Source organism: Aptenodytes patagonicus, chromosome 7 (genome assembly GCF_965638725.1).
Source record: "Aptenodytes patagonicus chromosome 7, bAptPat1.pri.cur, whole genome shotgun sequence".
NCBI lineage: Eukaryota > Metazoa > Chordata > Aves > Sphenisciformes > Spheniscidae > Aptenodytes > Aptenodytes patagonicus.
In genome coordinates this window covers 37,439,852-37,459,527 of record NC_134955.1, presented here as the reverse complement: position 1 = coordinate 37,459,527, position 19,676 = coordinate 37,439,852, and the positions used below count along the sequence as shown (strand labels likewise).

The following is a 19,676-nucleotide window of genomic DNA, read 5'->3' as shown; positions in this document are numbered from 1 at the left end:
AGGCTGGATGTTCAGAGGGAGGGTCCCCTGTACACATCATGCAACTGATGCTACATGGAGTAAGTGGGTCACACTGATCACACAACGGGCTCGAATAGGAAACCCCAGTCACCCAGGAATCCTGGAAGTGATCATGGATTGGCCAGAGGGCAAAGATTTTGGAATATCGCCAGAGGAGGAGGTGACGCGTGCTGAGGAGGCCCCAATGCATAATGAACTACCGGAAAATGAGAAGCAATATGCCCTGTTCACTGATGGGTCCTGTCAGCTTGTGGGAAAGCATCGGAGGTGGAAAGCTGCTGTATGGAGTCCCATGCGACAAGTTGTAGAAACTGCTGAAGGAGAAGGTGAATCGAGCCAATTTGCAGAAGTAAAGGCCATCCAGCTGGCTTTAGACATTGCTGACCGAGAAAAGTGGCCAGTGCTCTATCTCTGTACTGACTCATGGATGGTGGCAAATGCCCTGTGGGGGTGGTTGCAGCAATGGAAGCAGAGCAACTGGCAGCGCAGAGGCAAACCCATCTGGGCTGCCGCATTGTGGCAAGATATTGCTGCCCGGGTGGAGAACCTGGTTGTAAAAGTCCGTCACGTAGATGCTCACGTACCCAAGAGTCGGGCCACTGAAGAACATCAAAATAACCAGCAGGTGGATCAGGCTGCTAAGATTGAAGTGGCTCAGGTGGATCTGGACTGGCAACATAAGGGTGAATTATTTCTAGCTCGGTGGGCCCATGACACCTCAGGCCACCAAGGAAGAGATGCAACATATAGATGGGCTCACGATCGAGGGGTGGACTTGACCATGGACACTATAGCCCAGGTTATCCATGAATGTGAAACGTGCTACAATCAAGCAAGCCAAGCGGTTAAAGCCCCTCTGGTATGGAGGACGATGGCTGAAATATAAATATGGGGAGGCCTGGCAGATCGATTATGTCACACTCCCACAAACCCGCCAAGGCAAGCGCCACGTGCTTACAATGGTGGAAGCAACCACCGGATGGCTGGAAACATCCCGTGCCCCATGCCACCGCCCGGAACACTATCCTGGGCCTTGAAAAGCAAGTCCTATGGCGACATGGCACCCCAGAAAGAATTGAGTCAGACAATGGGACTCATTTCCGAAACAACCTCATAGACACCTGGGCCAAAGAGCACGGCATTGAGTGGGTGTATCACATCCCCTATCATGCACCAGCCTCTGGGAAAATCGAACGATACAATGGACTGTTAAAGACTACGCTGAGAGCAATGGGTGGTGGGACGTTCAAACATTGGGACACACATTTAGCAAAAGCCACCTGGTTAGTCAACACCAGGGGATCTGCCAATCGGGCTGGCCCTGACCAATCAAAACTTTTACGTAGTGCAGAAGGGGATAAAGTTCCTGTAGTGCACGTAAAAAATATGCTGGGGAAGACAGTCTGGGTTATTCCTGCCTTGGGCAAAGGCAAACCCATCCATGGGATTGCTTTTGCTGAAGGACCTGGGTGCACTTTGTGGGTGGTGCGGGAGAATGGGGAATTCTGATGTGTACCTCAAGGGGATTTGGTTTTGGGTGAGAATAGCCAATGAATTAAATTGTATGATGTTAATTGCTATGTAATACTATATGCCATACCAATGGTATTACAACAGGAATCACCCAGATTAATGAAGAATGAACTTCGATGAAACTGAGCAAAGCACAGTGATGATGGAACCAGAACTGACTTCAACATGAAACAATCCAACACCGCATACCATCCCCATCTCTCCTGCCCTGAAGGACTGTTATGACAGATGGAGTCCAAAGTCATGGACTAAATGAACTCAATGAACATTTTAGAGGGATGGCCCATAGACTAAGGGAATGATATCTGTGTGTATGTGTGTCAAAAAACAGGAAAAGGGGTGGTGATTAATGGGAACGTATTAGAAAGTGGTGGACCTGGGCATGACGTAGATGGTATAGAATAAGGGGTGGATACTGTCCTGGTTTTGGCTGGGATAGTTAATTTTCTTCCCAGTAGCTGGTACTGTGTTTTGGATTTAGGGTGAGAACAATGTTGATAATACACTGATGTTTTAGTTGTTGCTAAGCAGTGCTTACACTAAATCAAGGACTCTTCAGCTTCCCATGCTCTACCGACTGAGAAGGCTGGAGGTGCACAAGAAGCTGGGAGGGGGCACAGCCAGGACAGCTGACCCAAAAGTGGCCAAAGGGATATTCCATACCATGTGATGTCATGCTCAGTACATAAACTGGGGAAAGCTGGCCAGGGGGGCTGCTGCTCAGGGACTGGCTGGGCATCGGTCGGCGGGTGGAGAGCAACTGCATTGTGCATCACTCGCTTTGTATATTCTTATTCTTATCATTATTTTATTTCAATTATTAAACTGTTTTTATCTCAACCCACAAGTTTTCTCACTTTTGCTCTTCCGATTCTCTCCCCCATCCCACTGGGGAGGGGGGGAGTGAGCGAGTGGCTGTGTGGTGCTCAGTTGCTGGCTGAGGTTAAACCACGACAGCTGGTCTTGAACCAGTAGACTTAAATGTCAGAAAGGGAAATTTTGGTAGGGGCCTGACAAACAAACCCTTAAACACCAGGAAAGATTGTCAAAGAAAGTTGTAGGCTCTGTTTTTAGAGGTTTTAGAGAACAGTTTAGACACACACCCATTTACATAAAGTTGACCATGTTTTGGAGAAAGATTAGAAACACTCGATGCCCAATGGAGGTCCCTACTGCTCAATCCTGCAAGTTACAGACAATGTACTAGAGGCCAGCAAAAAGAGAGAGTACTCTACATTTGAAAGTGTAGTTCATGGATCTGTTGTGGTCTATGGGGTATAATTTCAGAGCTTTACTGTAGATAGTTATCCTAAAATGGAACATGTCACATTCACGTCAGTAGCGGTGAAGATGTGTTACATAAAGTAGCCTTTAGAAATTACCATTTTGCCAAGTGCTATAAAATGACAGACTTCATTTAGCAAGATCCTTTTATAGTTGTCTTTTTGTTAACCTCTGCTATGGATGATGTATATAGATTTGCTTAACCTGGAGACCTTTACCTGCAAGCGCTTAGAGATGGTTGCCATGTTGTTACCTTGTAAACCTGCAATTAGGTGATACTATCATTCCGTAAGTAAACCATTGATCATACTATTCCGGGGAGAGAAATTGCAGTAGGAAGACAGACACAACCCTAAGAATACGTAATATCTTATTTCTGTAACCGTTAATCCAACAACCTTCAGTTTATTTTTAGACGATTGTGTTTAGCGGAAAAGGGAGATCTTGAACATCCCCCCCCAAGCTTTGTGTCATCTTCGTAATTGGGCAAACCCATGCAGCAAGCACACGGGCGCGGCAGGTACCTACGAGAAGCTGGCGGGGCCCGGCTGCGGGGGGGAAGGGGGGCGAGGGGCCGTGGCTGCGCACGGAGGATGCGCGGCCGCGGAGCCGCCGCACCCGCAGAGCCGCGCCGGGAGCGGGAGGTGAGTGCGGCGCTCCCGGGGGCCGGCGGCGGGGCCCGGCCCGGCCCGGCCCGGCCCGGGGGGCTCCGTGCCGCTGCTGAGCTGCCCTGGGTGCCGGGGAAGGGAGGGGGGTTACGGTCCAGCTTTCCACGGGCGCAGCACAGAGGCGCGGGGTGGTGCAGGCAGCGGAGCGGCAGCCCTGCTCGTCTGCATATTAACGGGGAATATTTTGTAGAAAGCAGGCTTTTTTTCCTCTAAATAGAAAAAAGGTGGCTCGCCTGCTGTGCAGCTCTCTCCTGCCGAGGCTGATGCAGCGGTGACGGGTGGTGTGGTGTGGTGGAGCCGCGCACATGCGTAGCGGGGAATATTTCCAGCTTTGTTTTTTTCAGCCATTTTTGCCTCAAAGACGTTTTCAGGTGCCTTGCGTGGGGCGGTTGGAACAGTGGAACATCTTTAAACGTCTGGCGTGGAGAAATCAGGCAGCTGTGTGTGTTTTAAGGAAGACATGGGGGACTCGAGGGGTTTTTGTTTATTCAAGGGATTGGAAGTGATGCATTTTAATTATTCTCTGATGTGGGGAAAAGGAGCTTTAAGAAACAAGCATTCTGATTAAAATTCAGCCTCTCAAAGAGGACAGTAAGCGGTGCTTGGGTTTTGGGTTTTTTTCCTCCTAATTAAACTACGCTGTGCAGCCATTTAGTGAAAGGGGTTCAAGGAAACAAACCTGTTTGCTTCAGGTGGGGAAGATGACGCATATGGAGTAGGAAGCCTCTTATCTTAAAGTACAAATAAAATATAACCCAGGTTGTTCAGCAGTTTCTAGTGATTCATTTTTCAGGCAATGCAAGAACAGAGCTTGGAAAACACAATTCCTGGCTGAAGAGTTTGTTGCTTTTAGCCCAGAGCTTTATAAAATAGCATAATAAACGGGGGGGGGGGGGGGGGGGGGGAACGTATTCTCATTAAAAGAAACAGTGGATCCATTTTGTTTGCAGTGACTGTTTGCAGTGACTATTAATGAATGTTATGGGCAAATGCAAATCAGAAAATTGATTTCTGCAGTTTGCTACTTAATACTTTTTTTAGAAGAGAAAAACCTATCCACCTTATTCCCCCTGATCACCCCCCGATTTTCAGCTGCCCCTAGAAGCTGTGGTAGTAAACTGTGATGTGCAATAAGATCAGAAGTTATCTGGTGGCATGTGTACTGGCCTTTTTTTCCACTATCGTTTATAATCAAATTCCTTTCTTTTTCACAGGATAAAAGTGGCTACCAGAATGACAACTACCTTGCTTTGTAACATGATATTTCTGCTGGCATTTGGATTGGCTTCAGCTTTTAGCCACAGCCCTAGGACCCCTGACAGGGTTTCTGAAGCAGATATTCAGAGGCTCCTCCATGGGGTTATGGAGCAATTGGGCATTGCCAGACCCCGGGTAGAATATCCGGCGCACCAGGCTATGAATCTAGTTGGTCCACAGAGCATCGAAGGTAGCTAATTTTTACTTTGAGTATGATGAATTTATTAGTATCCTTTAGTAATAATTACTGTTTTGCATATAGATGCAGAATATCCTGAGCTTAAAATCATGGACTTTGTCACTGTGTTGTTGCCTGATCTTTGTTTTAAAATCATCATCCATCTTTTACCTTCCTTCATGTAATGATTTTGGCAGAAGTAGTAGTGGGGCTTTTTAATGTATAGGCTTTGTAGAAAAAGTCACGTTGTCTTAGAAATGTCTGGTCTCTAGTACCTCAAAACAACAGGTTTACTAAATTCTTCCCCAATAGTGTGTATAAATATATCACATATATATTTCACATGAAACTAACGTGAGCTATAGAGCCCAAATCTCATGGATTTTTTTAGAAACATTTGCAGACCAGAAGAGATCAAATGTTTGCGGTGTCATGCGAGATAAAGGGAGAAACCTTATATGGGGGGTTCTTCTACGTGCTGCAGAACCCTGTGTAGTCTGCCGTGGGACAGGATCAGTGCTGGAGCGCGCAGGGCTCCAGCTGCAGGGGTGGAAAGGACACAGGTGCTCCTCTCCCTGTGTCCACAAGTAGCACCTCAATGCTGTGTTGCTGTGATGAGCGTTCTGGGCTCAGGTTCATTTTTTTGGCCAGTACTTCTGGTCTCGCTCTGTGTGAGTAAATTTTCCTTGGAATCAGTCTTTTATAACTATGCAAACCATCTGAAATATCTGGCTCAACTGTTAGGGTATTAGGATAATATTGCAATGTATTGCTATTTGAGTTGTAATAAACTGGCTTTTATTTTGGGATTACAGCAAAAGGTTGATGGTATGCAACTCCAGATACAGTTTATGTGTGAACATCAACACAGAGCAGAAACTCTCAACCCTTCTCTCAGAATTAAACCAATTTGACACAGTGCAGTAAGTCTTCAAAGTTCATAAGTCTGTGCCCTTTATTTTGTCCCCAGTCAGATCTACAGACTATCCTAGCCAAAGAGAGACCATTGCCTTAATAGAGGCTAAGGAGAGGATTAAAGCTGAATAGGCATTTCTACCAGATCATTGCAGACCTAAGTTTATGTATTTTCTAAATAAACTGTGATGGACATAGGCTTTTCTGCAAACTTAAATGACAAGAGATTAGGTTAAGGAGTAAAATTTGGTCTGTGCCCTTTCCTCCTCCTTTATGAGTGTTTGTATGTAGAGAAATTGGGACAGACTGGTAGAAGTGAGTAATTTTACTCTCCATCTTGCTCTTTTCCCCAGACTTTTTTTTTTTAAACCTTAGAAAAGATAAGCAAATCTGGATCTCTGACAAATATTTCATCTCAGCTCTTTGCCATTACTTTCTAATTACAATGTTAGCAAAACCAGATTAAGAATCTCTTCTTTTATATATTTAAACTTTTCTGGTGCTTGTGAGACTCGAATAATACTAGTTTTCCAGTCATCCATACAGTCTTCCACAAAAAGCAGGTTGGACAAACCTTTTCCCCCCCCCCGGCTCTTTCTTTTCTTTTTTCCTTTTTTAAAATAAAAATACCTTCTGTGTATATAACAGAGTAAAACAGAAACGTGATAAATCCAGTTTATTTATCATATTTAACATTCCCTTCTTGATCAGATGAGGATGACTCTCTCTCTTCGAGTCTACCATGGAAATTTGACAGCCTATTGAGAAATTTCTCCAAAAGCAAAAGCGCCTTGTGAGGTGAACGCTATCAATCAGTGTAGAAATAGGCATGCAAATCAGACCTTCATGTCAAACATTGCTTTTCATAGAGCGTTTTGTGGTAAGTTTTTCAGATAGTAATCACTTGCTCTTTCTTTGGTTTCTTGTGGTGATATGTGTCTATCTATAGATAGATAGATATCTCTTAAAGTATTCGATTAGAAACTTCAACTTAAGAAAGTGTTTTGAAAGCGTTGGTTCCAGTTACAAGTTTAACATGGTCTTATGTCGTTCTACACAATACTTTGTCATACTGCTTTTTTAAAAAGTACATATAATTCAGTAAATTTTCACCATGAGTTTATCTTTAAATATAGACCATGAATTACAGGATAGCTTATCCAACAAAACTTGCATTTCATTCTGTACCAGTGATTTTAACTATTACATTGTGAAAGACTTCAGAATTTAATATACCAATTACTAATCAGTTAACAATGCTCTGTTTCATTGTCTTTGAATATTTATTTTTGTGTAATTTGGGGAAAAACGTGCACAATGAGTATGACTTTCTCTTAGGTGTCTACTTTGGAAACAGAACTGCTAAAATGGCACAGTAAGACATTTATTCAAAACAGTCTAGTTCTGTAAGAGATTCCCATACATAATGCTTCCACATATTGTACCTGCCTGAAAAACTGCAGTTTTTACCATTTTGCCCACAGTCTGCCCACTACTTGGTTATTGCCAGGGGACTGACGTTCCTGACCTCCCAGCAGCTCCAGTCAGCCAATGTTTTCTGAACAAAACAGAATAGGAACTGGATTCGGGCAAGGACCTTGTCCTCTGGCGAGGAATGAGGACAGGAGGCATTTGAATGAGGACTCCCATGAGGCATTGACCTGTTATGGGCAGATGAAGTGTAATGCTCAGTATAGTAAAAATACTGTGACCTTTCTGAGCTGGGGGGTTTTTTGGTTTGTTTGTTGGGGGGGGGCAGGGGGCTGGATCTTACCCACGTATTTTGTGAAATTCTGTCACATGCTGTAGAAACAGAATTTCCTCAGAGGAGGAAGCTCCAATCTCTGCTCTGCTAAACAGACCTGCAGGACTTTCTGGAAGAATGCTTCTGATGGTGGTGAGCTCTTACAGCTTGCTTGTGTCTTAGATACTTCTTGGCCAATGTGCAAGGAGGCGAACTGAGCAGCGCAAGAAACAGTGTCATGGGTTCTAATGTTTAAGCAAAAAAACCTCTGCCTGTAGCACAGGTGTCAGCTGACAAGAGTATTGAGGAAAATTGAGAGAGGACTTGTGATTGATGTTTCCAGTGGTATCCGTATGAACAGTAAGTAATTTATGGTTGAGAAAAAATAACTGCATGTGTTTTTGGAGTCCATCAGTACAAGGTTTCAGATTATGAAGGATTCACCTGTGGGCTTTCCACAACATAGTTACACTGTTATCACTGGCTAATAATTCTGTGTGCAAGTGCTTTAAAAAATCTACAAGATAATAGAAGGGAAAACTAAGGGGGAAGGGAAGAAAGAGGTTTAACAGTAATTGGAATATATCACAGCAAAATAGGGTTTTCATCCCAAATACCATCATGGCAAAGTGGTAATTCACCAACTACTCTCCTGAGGCGCTGTCTTCATTGGGAATTTTTGCCTGAAAGTAGCGGAGAGTAGAATCGGGTATGAAACTCTTATTATTTATGAGAAATTCTGAGCTGCCAGGAGTGTTGACTTCCAGCCATTTTTCAGACTGTGGGTTGCAGTGACCGATGTAGACAGTTTAAAACCTGGTTCATCCCATGCCAGCATCCTCATCATCAACCCACTGACTGTTCTGGAGTGCGTCTGTTTCTCATTTTGACGAGAAATTGCATCTCAGCATAAAAAAACTTGTATCAGTCAGAGCTTAATAAATTTAGTACGTTCCTACAGAAAATTGTTTTACTTAACAAAATGTTTTTGTCAGAAATTGCCCCAGCAGTGTAGACCTGCAGCAGTGTTGATAGCTGCGGATGCCATCAGCTTCAGCCGAGACAGGATTCCAGAAGTACCACTGATTTTCAAAAGGCCAAGATTTCACCCGTTATATGTATACACTTGCAAATGAGGTGCTGTCAGGAAAAATTAGTTTCTGTGGCTTTGGAATTTGGAAACAAATTTAGGCTGCCATAATATAGACAAGTTTATATTAGCAGCCTGATTTTAATGAAATGTTTGCAAATTTGAGTGATTATTATAATAAACTTTTCCAGCTGAGTAAGATCTTAATTATTTTGTATGTAACAAAAATACTATTGCTGTTAGTTCATAAGCAGATTTCCTAATTATGCCCATTTTCCATCTCAGCTGTCTACATTTTTTTCCTGGCATTAATCATCGTACTTTGACTTTAAAATGCTAAAAACCAGAGGGTGGATGTGTTGCAAGGAACTATACATGGTCTGCCCCACCCCACTCACCGCCCCCGCCCCCCCCAAAAAAAAAGCTTAGGGCTGCCTTGGCTGTAGTAAGTGAAGTCACAAACTTGCTCTGTACCAAAGACAACTAAAAGATGGACAGTTTTCAGAAAAATACATTTGGCAGCATGTGTTCTCTTTCTTAAGTGACCAGATTTTTTTCTGTCCATCAACAAGAAGACTAAGTACAGCTTGTTAATTGAAAGAGGTTACTGCCTTTTCTTATGTTGAAATCTGTAAATATATGGGGGTTTGTTTTCTTCTCCTTCCCTTTGCGTTTGTCAATTCACCTGTTACCTCAGATCAAGCTGCTAAAATAGGAGCAGAGTCTAGAAAATGCCTGATAAAGAGTTTAATCTACCAAGAAATTACTGTGAAGTTCAAGCTGTGTGTAATCCAAGGAGAGCTCGGAGGTCAAGAGGCCTGTGAGCGCGGTGGCTTTTCTCTCTCGGTGACAGTGTGAGCCGCCTGGGGAGGATGGCTTCTCCGCCCCAAGCCCGCAGGGAGGTGCAGAGGCAGCATGAGCTCTCCTCCTTTGCTAGGGCTCTGTTAGCTGAGTGGAAGCAGCTCGCAGGATAAATATGTCACAAAAATGGGAATTTGCTGGCTGATTCCCTGTACTTGTGTACCGCAGCCGGCAGATGGTGCGTGGCATGTCAGCATGGCAGAAGCCAAACAGATCCTGCGTGATGAATGTCAAGCGAAGATGTTCTTAACACCCGAGGTGATATCTTAGGAGCAGCTGGTTTTTGCTGACTACTGAACAGATTTTCTTTCTGCGCACCCCCCCGATTCCTAAAAGTAATAAACCCACATTAACTACTTTAATTTCTCTAATAATATTTGCTCTCCTTCTTAATTTCTCTTTTCAGAAAGCTATATTGGAGTCACTTAGCAGTATCTATAAAAAGAAGGAAAAAAACATAGAAAAGCAAAATAGGAATTTTTAATGAGTAGCTGTGTTTCTGTAGTTACTATTTAGGTTTATCACTAAAATACTGTACAAGCACCATTGGGCTATATTCAGATTTTCTATAGACAAGAAGGGGGCTGTATCTATTTTAACAGAGGACAAAAGAATAAAATAAAGAAATGCCTTCAACATTTCTGAAACATAGAAGTTATTTTTTCTGCCTGGCAGGGAGTTTGTGAAGTAAGAGACCGCATGTTTTTTTTTCTTTCCTTGCATGCTTATAAGTTTGTGACAATATTTAAGGGTTTTTTTGGGGGGAGGGGAAGGGAATACGTGTGTAATGCAAATTTCAGGACTCTTATACCATGCATAGGAGAACAGTAAAATCTCACTTAAACGCACGGGGGCACCAGTAGCTCAGCTCGGGCAGTTTATAGCACTTAACTTCATGATGGGAACTGTGAAGTCCTATTTTCATTTTGCAAATATCACCTCCTTACGTTTTCATTGCCTCCTGTACAATTCAATACAACAGAAAGCCTCTTGGGTGGTTTGATTTGGTTGGTTTGGTTTTATTTCTTAAAAACACTTCAAACGAGATGATGGTTGATAAAGGTGCTGGCATGACAGCCCAGAGAGTCTGAAGTTTTCAATCTGCAAAAGAGGCGTAATGCTGTCAACCTCAGTGACAACGTTAAATGATGTCTCTTAAATCCTGATCGTTTCTAGGAATAAGAAAATACGATGCCACTTTGGGAGGCTTTTCACTCTCCTGCAGAGACTGCTTATAGCTACTGAGAAAAGGCTGGGCTTTATTTGATTATTTTGAAAGGAAGTACATACCTGTTTATTGTTTTAGAAGAAGGTAGTTACTGTTTGCCTGATTGAGATGATAAAACTCAGGAGAGTCTGGAACGTCATGCTAGTATTTCTACTAACAACTGGTAGTTAATGACTTGTCAGCACAGACTCTACAAATAGCACTTTGCATGAAATATACTGTCTGTAAAATTATGCAGATTACTCATGCATGTTAATAATGTCTATTTTGTTTACATTTTCCTAATAAGAAAACTAAGACAGACAGTGCTGGACTATCTTGCTGTCTGGCCTGTAACATACCTACAATACTGCTACTTGTTTCCTGCAAGGATATTAAAAACTTCTTACTAGCAAGTTGCCAAAACTTTTGCTTATGAAGGCACTCAGTGAAACCAGTGCAGAAATGACCTTTGCACTCGTTTGCTTTTGGGCTAATGTGTGCTATGCTTATACCCGAATATATTTGGACTTCCTCGGGTGACTAGAAGCAATAACCATTGACACATGGGGTATGATGTCTGGGGGTCAGCAAACACGGCAATGTGATGGCTGCGTCCTCTTTGCTCTAGTTTACATCCTCTGTGCCAATAGCTGGGGGTAGCAGTGTAGGAGTCCCTGGGCTGGCAGCGTGCCACTGGGCTGGGGAGACCTCCCGCAGCCAATTCTGCTGCTTCGTGGCCGCTTTGTAGTGTCAATTTAGTGCAAAGAGACCACACAATCATTTGGGATTTGGATTATTGTATTCTGTAGAGAAAGTCCTGCTGCACTTAAGACATAAAGTTACATTCACATTGGGACTGCTCTTGCTGAAGCACACATGACTTTAATCAAATGCTGCGTTACGGGCCTGACATTTAACAAACAAAATCAAACTCCAACATCACTCCACTAGTCTCTGCTTTCAGGGTTGTTTTTTTTTTTTTTTTTTTTGCAAATTACTGAAATAGCCTGGGAAATACAATTTCAAAATCTAATATGGACATCTCAAATTTGTAAATTTGTAAAATGAAAATGGTAAGGCTACACTTTTTTATACATGAATATGGTAGACATCTGGATTTGTATAAATCTGACTAAAAATGCCTATTCTTTTCTTTGTATTTTATTCCTCAAATTGTAATGTCAAATGTAACGAGAATTTGAGTATCAGACAGTGGTGCATGTCAAAAGAGAGGCGATTTAGAATGCTAATTCCTGAATTTAAAAGCTAATGACAATGCCAAATGACACTGCCAAATGACAGCAGTGGTTTACAGTGGATTTTCTTTATCTGAGTTAGTGATATGGCACAGTTCTGTGAAGAAATTGCATGTAAAACAATTATACCTGTAACTCCACAAACAGGAAAATAATGAGGTGGTATGACTTTATTTGTTCTTTAATAAAGACAAGTGTTTACAAATTTGGCCCATAATATCCTTGCTTCCATATGAATTTATAAGCCATGACAGGCAGAGAATAATAAGAAAGCAAAGCTGGTGTTTGTATTGCTATGTGGAGGTGGCATTGTGTAATCTCAATGTGTTTGACAACTTTCCCTCTTGAGGAGCAAGGCTGTGGGTGTTACCACTGTGGGCTCTGCCACTTCTGAATTTCGGGACCTACCCTTCCTCAACGCCCCCGTGCTGTAGGAGGTGTGCAGGCATGACTCTTATCTCCTAGGTGTGTCTGAGGAGAGGCAGGGAAACCTATTGTGCTTGTCAGAGAAGTCAGTCAATGGGGAACACAAGAAGAAAAGTGTATTAATCCGTGTTTCTCTCTAGATCTTTGTTATTTGCATGTGGGTCTGACTAAGGGACCTATTTAGATTTGAGGCTTTGAACCTTTTCTTGAGACAGTGTGCGTATAGCAGTCCTCTTCTCGTGGCTGCAGGAGGGAGTGCAGGTGTCACATCCCTCTTCTGAGGAACCAAGAAGATAAAGTGACTCCAGCTCTTAAAACCTCCTGCTAACGCTGTTACGTGGTATAGACTACTGCTGCTATTCATAAAGTCATCTTTAAAAGATGCCACCAAAGGAGAAAGCAGTTTGAGATGGGACTCTTTCAGGGAAGAAAGGTGGCAGGTCTGTAAGGATTTAGCGTTAAGTAGATTCTCATGTATCTAAAGGTAATTGATCGATTAGAATGGGATTTGTAGCCACACTTATTTTTTTGTGCATGTTACTAGAGGGAAATAATCCAATAAGAGAGGTAAGAAACCTGAGGAGGAGAGAGAATATGATAGCTTCTGTGTTGTCTGATGCTTTATAGTACTTCTGTTTTCTAGTGTTGGCAGATGGTATATAGAAATTTAATATGAAACTGTAAAATTTTATTTAGCAATGGAATGTGGTCCATAAGTATTTAAAAATCTGCCAGTGAAGATCGGCCAAATTATGATGAGCTCTTGTTTTCAAAGATTTTTTTCCCTGCTTGTCTTCCACATGCATAAAATAAATCCTTGGGCACATTAGTTAGGATTTATACCTTTTTGTAATTGTTCTCAAAATCATGCGCATTTCCCCTGCTCCCATCTGAATTTTAAATTAACTTGCAGTAAGAAAAGCTTTTTTAATTTATTTGGTTCTATGAAAAGATATTTTAGAAGTCTAGACAAGGAAGAGATTCTTGCTTTTCTTGGTTGTGGTGTCGTGTGCGGGAGATAGGATCTCTGGCACGCTCCGCAGGTTTCCAGAGCTGTTCTCTCTGTGCTTCCCATCGTGCGTGCTTTCAGCAGAGCCCTCACAGCTGCTGCGGGGATGAATGAGAAGAGGAATGTTCTCAGCCGCTGAACAGGAGGGAGGAAGAAGCTGGTTTCTCCCCTTGGGATGCTTTAGTACATCAGGTTAGCTGGCCCGAGTCCCTCTTGCAGTGCCCAAGAGCAGTGTTGGGCCTGGTCTTACCTGGCAGGGCTCTTCATCTCACCACTCTCTTGCATCTTCATCGTGTGCCGACGCTTTTATTGAAGTGCAGAAGAAACCTCATCTTGACTCGGGCCACGTTGGCAGAAGTTTTGAATAGGAAGGCCTCTGCTTTTGGAGTTGTGAGGTTATACCGGCTCACCAAAGCAGAGACTTGGGAGCCTTGTAGCCCCACACTGGTTTGTTCACGATGAGGTTGTTTGGGGGAGTTAGAAAATCTGCCCTGGTGGCGGCTGTCAGACAGGCACGTGAAGCTTTTAAACGCTTCTGTTGAAGAAGCAGCTGGGACTTTGAGCCATCTGCATGGAAAATGCTATTGAATGAATATGAATGGGGGAAATGAACATGGAAACTTTGTGAAGTTCAGTGGAGCAGTGGACAGAAGACATGGTCCCGTTCTGGACAATTCTGGTGCCTCCATGCTTCACATTACAGGAGCAAAAGGAGTATTTTTCTGTGAGTGTGTTGACATTGATAGAGCGTCTGGGCTTCTCATGCAGCTGGTGTCAATGCCAGTGAATAAAGTGCTCCAGTCTTTTTTTCGTAGAGCCATGCGCTGCGCGTGTGGTCATTAGCAAGGTAATGTTACGGCAGCTACAGAAGTGTGTTGTTGGCTGGACGTGCTTTCCCTTGAGTCTGCTGACGCATGGTAGCTGGAGGTCAGCGTGGCAGAGGGGGCCTATTGCTGCATACTGCAGGTTGCACTGTGTTTGTAAAAAGGGTAAGCTTATCCACACGGTGAAGTGCGAAAGCTTTCTGCTCAGAGTGAAGGGCAAATTAGTATAGTCCATTAGAGGACTGTTCAACCAAGGGAGGCATAAGAGATTGCTTCTGCACTGTCAGCAAGTGAGCTGCTGGATTTTTTTTATTGTGTGTGCAATTTGAATAATGACTAATAATGGCATATAAGCTACTGTTATAAATTTATTGTGAGAGAGGCATGGGCGTTACTTTGGTCCTAACCATTTCACAATAAAAGCATTTCATATCTTAAATATTTGTACTGTTTGTAATTAAAATATGGGATAAAATGGAATTATTCACTGAAAGCAAGGTCAGTAATTGTGTGATGTGTGTGCTTAAGGCTTTAGAAAACACATTGAAAGGAATTTGTCCCTCTGCAGAGAAAAAGAAAATTAATCTTTATAGTTTTAAGAAACTTTGTGTCATTAAGGAGAAGACAAGCTGACTCTGGAATCTGGGATGCTTGAGTATGTATAGCTGTAGTTTTCTTGGATTTCCCGAGGCATGCTCTTCAATGGTTAAGGAAGTTGGCTAGGTTTGCATTTTTCTGTTCTTGGTTCTCCTATGCTCTTTCTCCTTCCCTATTCCCTTATTTAGCAGCTTCTGTGGAACAGAGAAAATCTGATAATTTATAATTTTTTCAGTGCCTCTCATTTCCTGATCTTAATCAATCTCAGCAACCAGGATAGGACTCTCTAGGATGAAGCTAGCTGAAGACGCATGGGGCGAAATGGCACTGGGACTGTAAAGCTTTTAGTGATGTTAGAAAGGGTAAGGAAAATGAAAATGCATTTTTTGCATTCAGGATTTTTTTGACAGTTTGAATTAATCAGATTACATGGTGGGGAGTCTTGCAGATAATGAAGGAAAGGAAAAAGGAAGTTAGTGGGTGGTGTCCCATTTTAAGATACAAGAGCACCAGAAGGCATTCTGCCAAACTTGCCTTTGATTAGGGATGAGACATCACTTTTGAATGCGACAAGCAAACGACACAGCAAAGGTAGATACGGCAAGATGACTGGGGACAGAAGTGCAGGATAGTATGGAAAGCTGTCATTATGAAAGGAAAAAGAGCTATGTCTGTATCGGAGAGGACACACTGGAAATAATTTTGAAGTTTTTTTCCCAGTGATAAGAACTGATAGCCTAGATTAACAAAAGATTTTTGCAAAGTAGCAAAGATGGTATTGCATCTCTGATTAATATCTATTTACTCCCTCAGGAATCTTACACAAATGGGATAAGGTATACCAGGCTTCTCTTGCAGCTCATATTTGCTTGGAGTTTGTACAGCTCAAGGTCATAAGAGGTGCAGTTCTTACTCAGGGGGAGTATTCCTCTGTTTAAAAGCAAAAATATGAAAACTAGGGCATCTAGCATGACTCTCTAAGTAAAGGGCTTTAACTTGGGATCTGGGATTTATTTTCTCACAACAGATATTTGTGATCCGTTCTATTTTGCATCTTCTTGCTAAGATTGGCCAAACCACCTCTTTCCTGAGTTTGGAAGTGATGTAACCCTATCTACACTGTGACGTGGGAAACTGTTCCAATCAGACTGAACGGCAAATTTGTCCCATTATTTGTCTTTAAATGTTCTGCAATCATTTTACACTTATGAAAATCCATTCTCACTGACTTTTTTAAAATGACTTTTCTGGGGGGCAGCATTGCCCATTTGTATTTGATGTGGAGGATTGCTTCTGAGAGCAGATTTGTTTCAGTTGTGCTTTACGCTACCCATAGATGGGTAACAGCAACTAGAACTTCAGTGGACTAACAGCATTTCCATTGGACGTGTTTGATCAGGGGAATATTCAATACTGGCAGGAAACTAGTTGCTCTTTGTGTTTTCTTTTCCTTTTTTTCTTTTTTTTTCTCCAAGAACGGAGCGGTGGTGTTTTCCTCCCACCCTTAGAGACAGTATTGCTCCCACAAAGAAATGAGCTAAAATGCGTGCATTTTAAATTTTTAGTTATTCCAACTATCTCTAATTGAGATGATACCAGCAGTTGGTGAGATGATTAAAGACTTTTCCAGAATTATAGGAAAGGGGAGAGGCATTGTTCCATTTTTATTTTCCACCCTGCCTTTCCACAAGACCAGTGCCAGAAGATGGTTACATATATGCCTATATTTTAGATGAAATCCAAAGCTTACTTATGACAATACTGACCTCAGTCCAAAAGAGCTAAACTTCTAGTTTATCCTGTAGGGATGTAAAATAACTACATGCTCACACAGAAATCCTGCACATGAAAGGGAGCTGATTGTTTTGGAGGGGTTTTTTTGCTAGTATGTGGCACACAAAAACCAGTTCATACAAGAAGTAAGGAGAGATGGGAAAAACATAGCTTTCTTTAGCCCATCCTTTCTCAGTACAAGGGTGTTCTCTGTACTACTCTTCTAGATTTTTGCTAGTCCAGTTTTAAATAATTTAACAATGGTATCTCTAATGTTTTCCTTGGATAGGAAATTACAAAAAGTTCCTCGGTATTTAGTAGTGTTGTCTTTTTCTTTCAGTCTCTGCCTCAGGGTTCAAGAGACCCATCTTGTGCTATTTTTGTAGCTGACTGCATTTGTATAACAATATTTTGACTTGGTAGCTGCAGTGTATTTATGCCTAATATGTTTCTTCAAATCAGTAGCATTATAATACCAAAACTAAGGCAGCTTGTGAATTACTGTACGTAATATCCCTATTTGGTATATTCATAGCATTTCATTTTTATTATTGCAGTCTTTACTGAGTGCACTATTTATCAGAACTTTAAGGAATGAGCTTTGCTGACGCTATTAAATCACTCAAGTGTGCTAAATTATGGCACCAGAGCAGGTGCTATTGTCTCCAGCTCTTTTGGAAAGAAAGGAAAAAACCTTAAACGATCCTGGATATTTATACCTAAAGGAAACAATCCTTTATATTAATATAAAAAGATTGTTTTGTACTCAGTCAAGGGAATTCTTGGCAGTCGGTTTAAACTTACATGTATATATAGCACACTGGAGCCTGCTAAGTACCTCTGTTTTCTTTATGGATGGAGCTTCGGTGCCAAGAGGTCTGCACCACATACAAGCGTAGATAGGCTCCTATCTGATGGATTGTCCCATAGTGAACCACATTGTATACAGGATGTTCAAACACGTGTTGATTATGTGGTTCTGTAGTTTACAGCAGAATCATAACCTGATGCTTTTAAGTACGTATATGCAATCAATCTTCATGTGAAGGAGCTCAGTACAAAAGAAATATTTTATGCTATACATTACATGTTAGATTAAATGACGTTAGATTAAATGTATGTGATAAGTTTTTTAACTTCATCACCATAGCATTATTGTGAATCTATACAGTTCTTACAAGCATCTTCTTTGTGTTGACTATGGACTGTAAATGTATAATAAAGTTCATAGTGTGTGTAATGCTATTCTGGTTTTGGTACCAGGTCTCGTGGTCAGCTACAAGGGAAAACCTCATATAACACAGATGCAAATTTTTTATAGGGCTGCTTCTGTGTTTGGTACATATCTGTTAAACTTTCCTTCAACATTGCATTACAGAATAAGAAACTGGTACTTTAGGGGGAAAATTAGCATGTTGATTAGATTTTAGTCCATCACGCAAATAAAATTGAAATATATATGCTTATAGACTGACTTGCTTCTGGTACTACGATGCCAGCTTCCAACTGATTATTTGCAAAATATAGACAATTTGACTCAACTACCATTTCTAAATGTAGAAATGAATACAAAATTTGTCAAGACTGCCTTATGTTAGCAATTTTTGAACGTGATTATGTTAGCTTACAATGCCTAGCTGTATAAAAGATGATTTAGGCTGGTAGTATTTATTTGTAAGTTGGGACAGGTGTTACTTGAATGATTCTTCTGGAGTAACTTTCATGTTCAGAAGCTTTATTCCAATCTTTTGGACCTATGAAAATTATAGAAATTGAAAATAAGACTATTTGGTGATAATACGGTGATTGTGCTATTTACTCAAACAGTTGTGTCTGCATTCGCTCTTTAACTCACATTTTCCGATCATTCAAATTCCTTTTCCTCTCATTCATTGTTAGTGGAATTTGTATGTTGACTGTATGTTGTTATCCCTCATTATATAGGGTTTTAAAAAAATGTTGCTCTGCTGTCACACAACCATCTCGGTACTCAATAACTACATTAGCTGTTGCTGCAGTGTGTGTGGTGGCTGTCTTATGGCAGGGAAAAAGAGCATGCTTGCAACGAAGTTTTTGTTTGTCTGAAATTCAAAAGAATACTGTACACTACTATTTAGAAGACTCCGCAAGCAGCTGGGTTTTAGCCTGTAGGTGCATTTGGCCAGTAATGCGTGCAGAAAAGATCTGGAGCAGATAAATATTTGTAGAGAGGCACAGAGAGAGAATGGCCTGAGCTTGGTTCCCAAACCTTTAGTGGCAGACCCTACTTGTCAAAGGCAAGGTGCCCAAGCTGAGATGTGTTGAAGAAGGCTGTAGCACACCATTTCTGTGTGCGTTTGCGCAAGAACAGGAAGCCCATCATCGTGTCCTCTGCCACTGAGTTATAAAACCTGCTGCACACTGCTGTTGTAACCCTGCAGTGATGGTGCTCCGAGTCCCGCAGGGCAAATGTAAATGCCTACATCTAGAACTGATCTATTAAGTAAAAGTATAAAAGTCACTGAATGTGATGTTTCGTACTGTAATGACTACTGTGTAGGTGTACATGCACAAGAATTCCCATCAACGATATGGACTCTTAATCACTTTTCACCATTACTGCAGGAAACTCAAATTTGCACTTAAGAAATGGTTTGATTTAAAAATAATTTTCCTAGCTGTATGCAACCAAATTTGCTATATCATCTTGGGTCCCCCTCACATGACTTAATTTATTAATATATTTCTAGGCTGTGCAAATAGTATTATTTCTTTCTACAGTGTCATTAACTTTGTCTTCTTGCCATGATACTGTCTTGCCATATCTTCTTCAATTATTAGTTGCTACAATGAAAAGTATCAGTGACTGAAGATGATTGTGCAGTAAATGTATTAAGTTCCATTACTGTCTCATGTTTCTTTTTCTTTGCATTTTTTTTCTTATTATAGTAAAATTATTATATTTTATAAAGTATATTATTATATACTTTATTACTTACATAGTTAAGGAAAAAAACAACCCTAAGATTAATAATAAGTGGCTCATTTTGT

The 19,676-nt window shown here is 41.4% G+C and overlaps 1 protein-coding gene across 4 annotated transcripts in view; it reads left to right on the top strand.

Annotated features, from left to right (window-relative positions):
- The first annotated feature begins 2,989 nt into the window (after positions 1–2,989).
- The window catches only part of SCG5 (secretogranin V), a 32,519-nt gene continuing 15,832 nt past the window's right edge, over positions 2,990–19,676 (top strand). Inside the window, exons 1-2 of one of the 4 annotated variants that reach the window (XM_076344919.1) lie at positions 2,990–3,126; positions 4,721–4,953. In XM_076344919.1, coding sequence (XP_076201034.1) covers positions 4,740–4,953 — 214 coding nt within the window. In that variant the 5' untranslated portion in view covers positions 2,990–3,126; positions 4,721–4,739. Of the gene's footprint in view, positions 3,127–3,336; positions 3,359–3,420; positions 3,483–3,896; positions 3,947–4,720; positions 4,954–19,676 lie in introns of those variants that run through there. The other 3 variants (XM_076344916.1, XM_076344917.1, XM_076344918.1) reach the window with 3 other exon arrangements.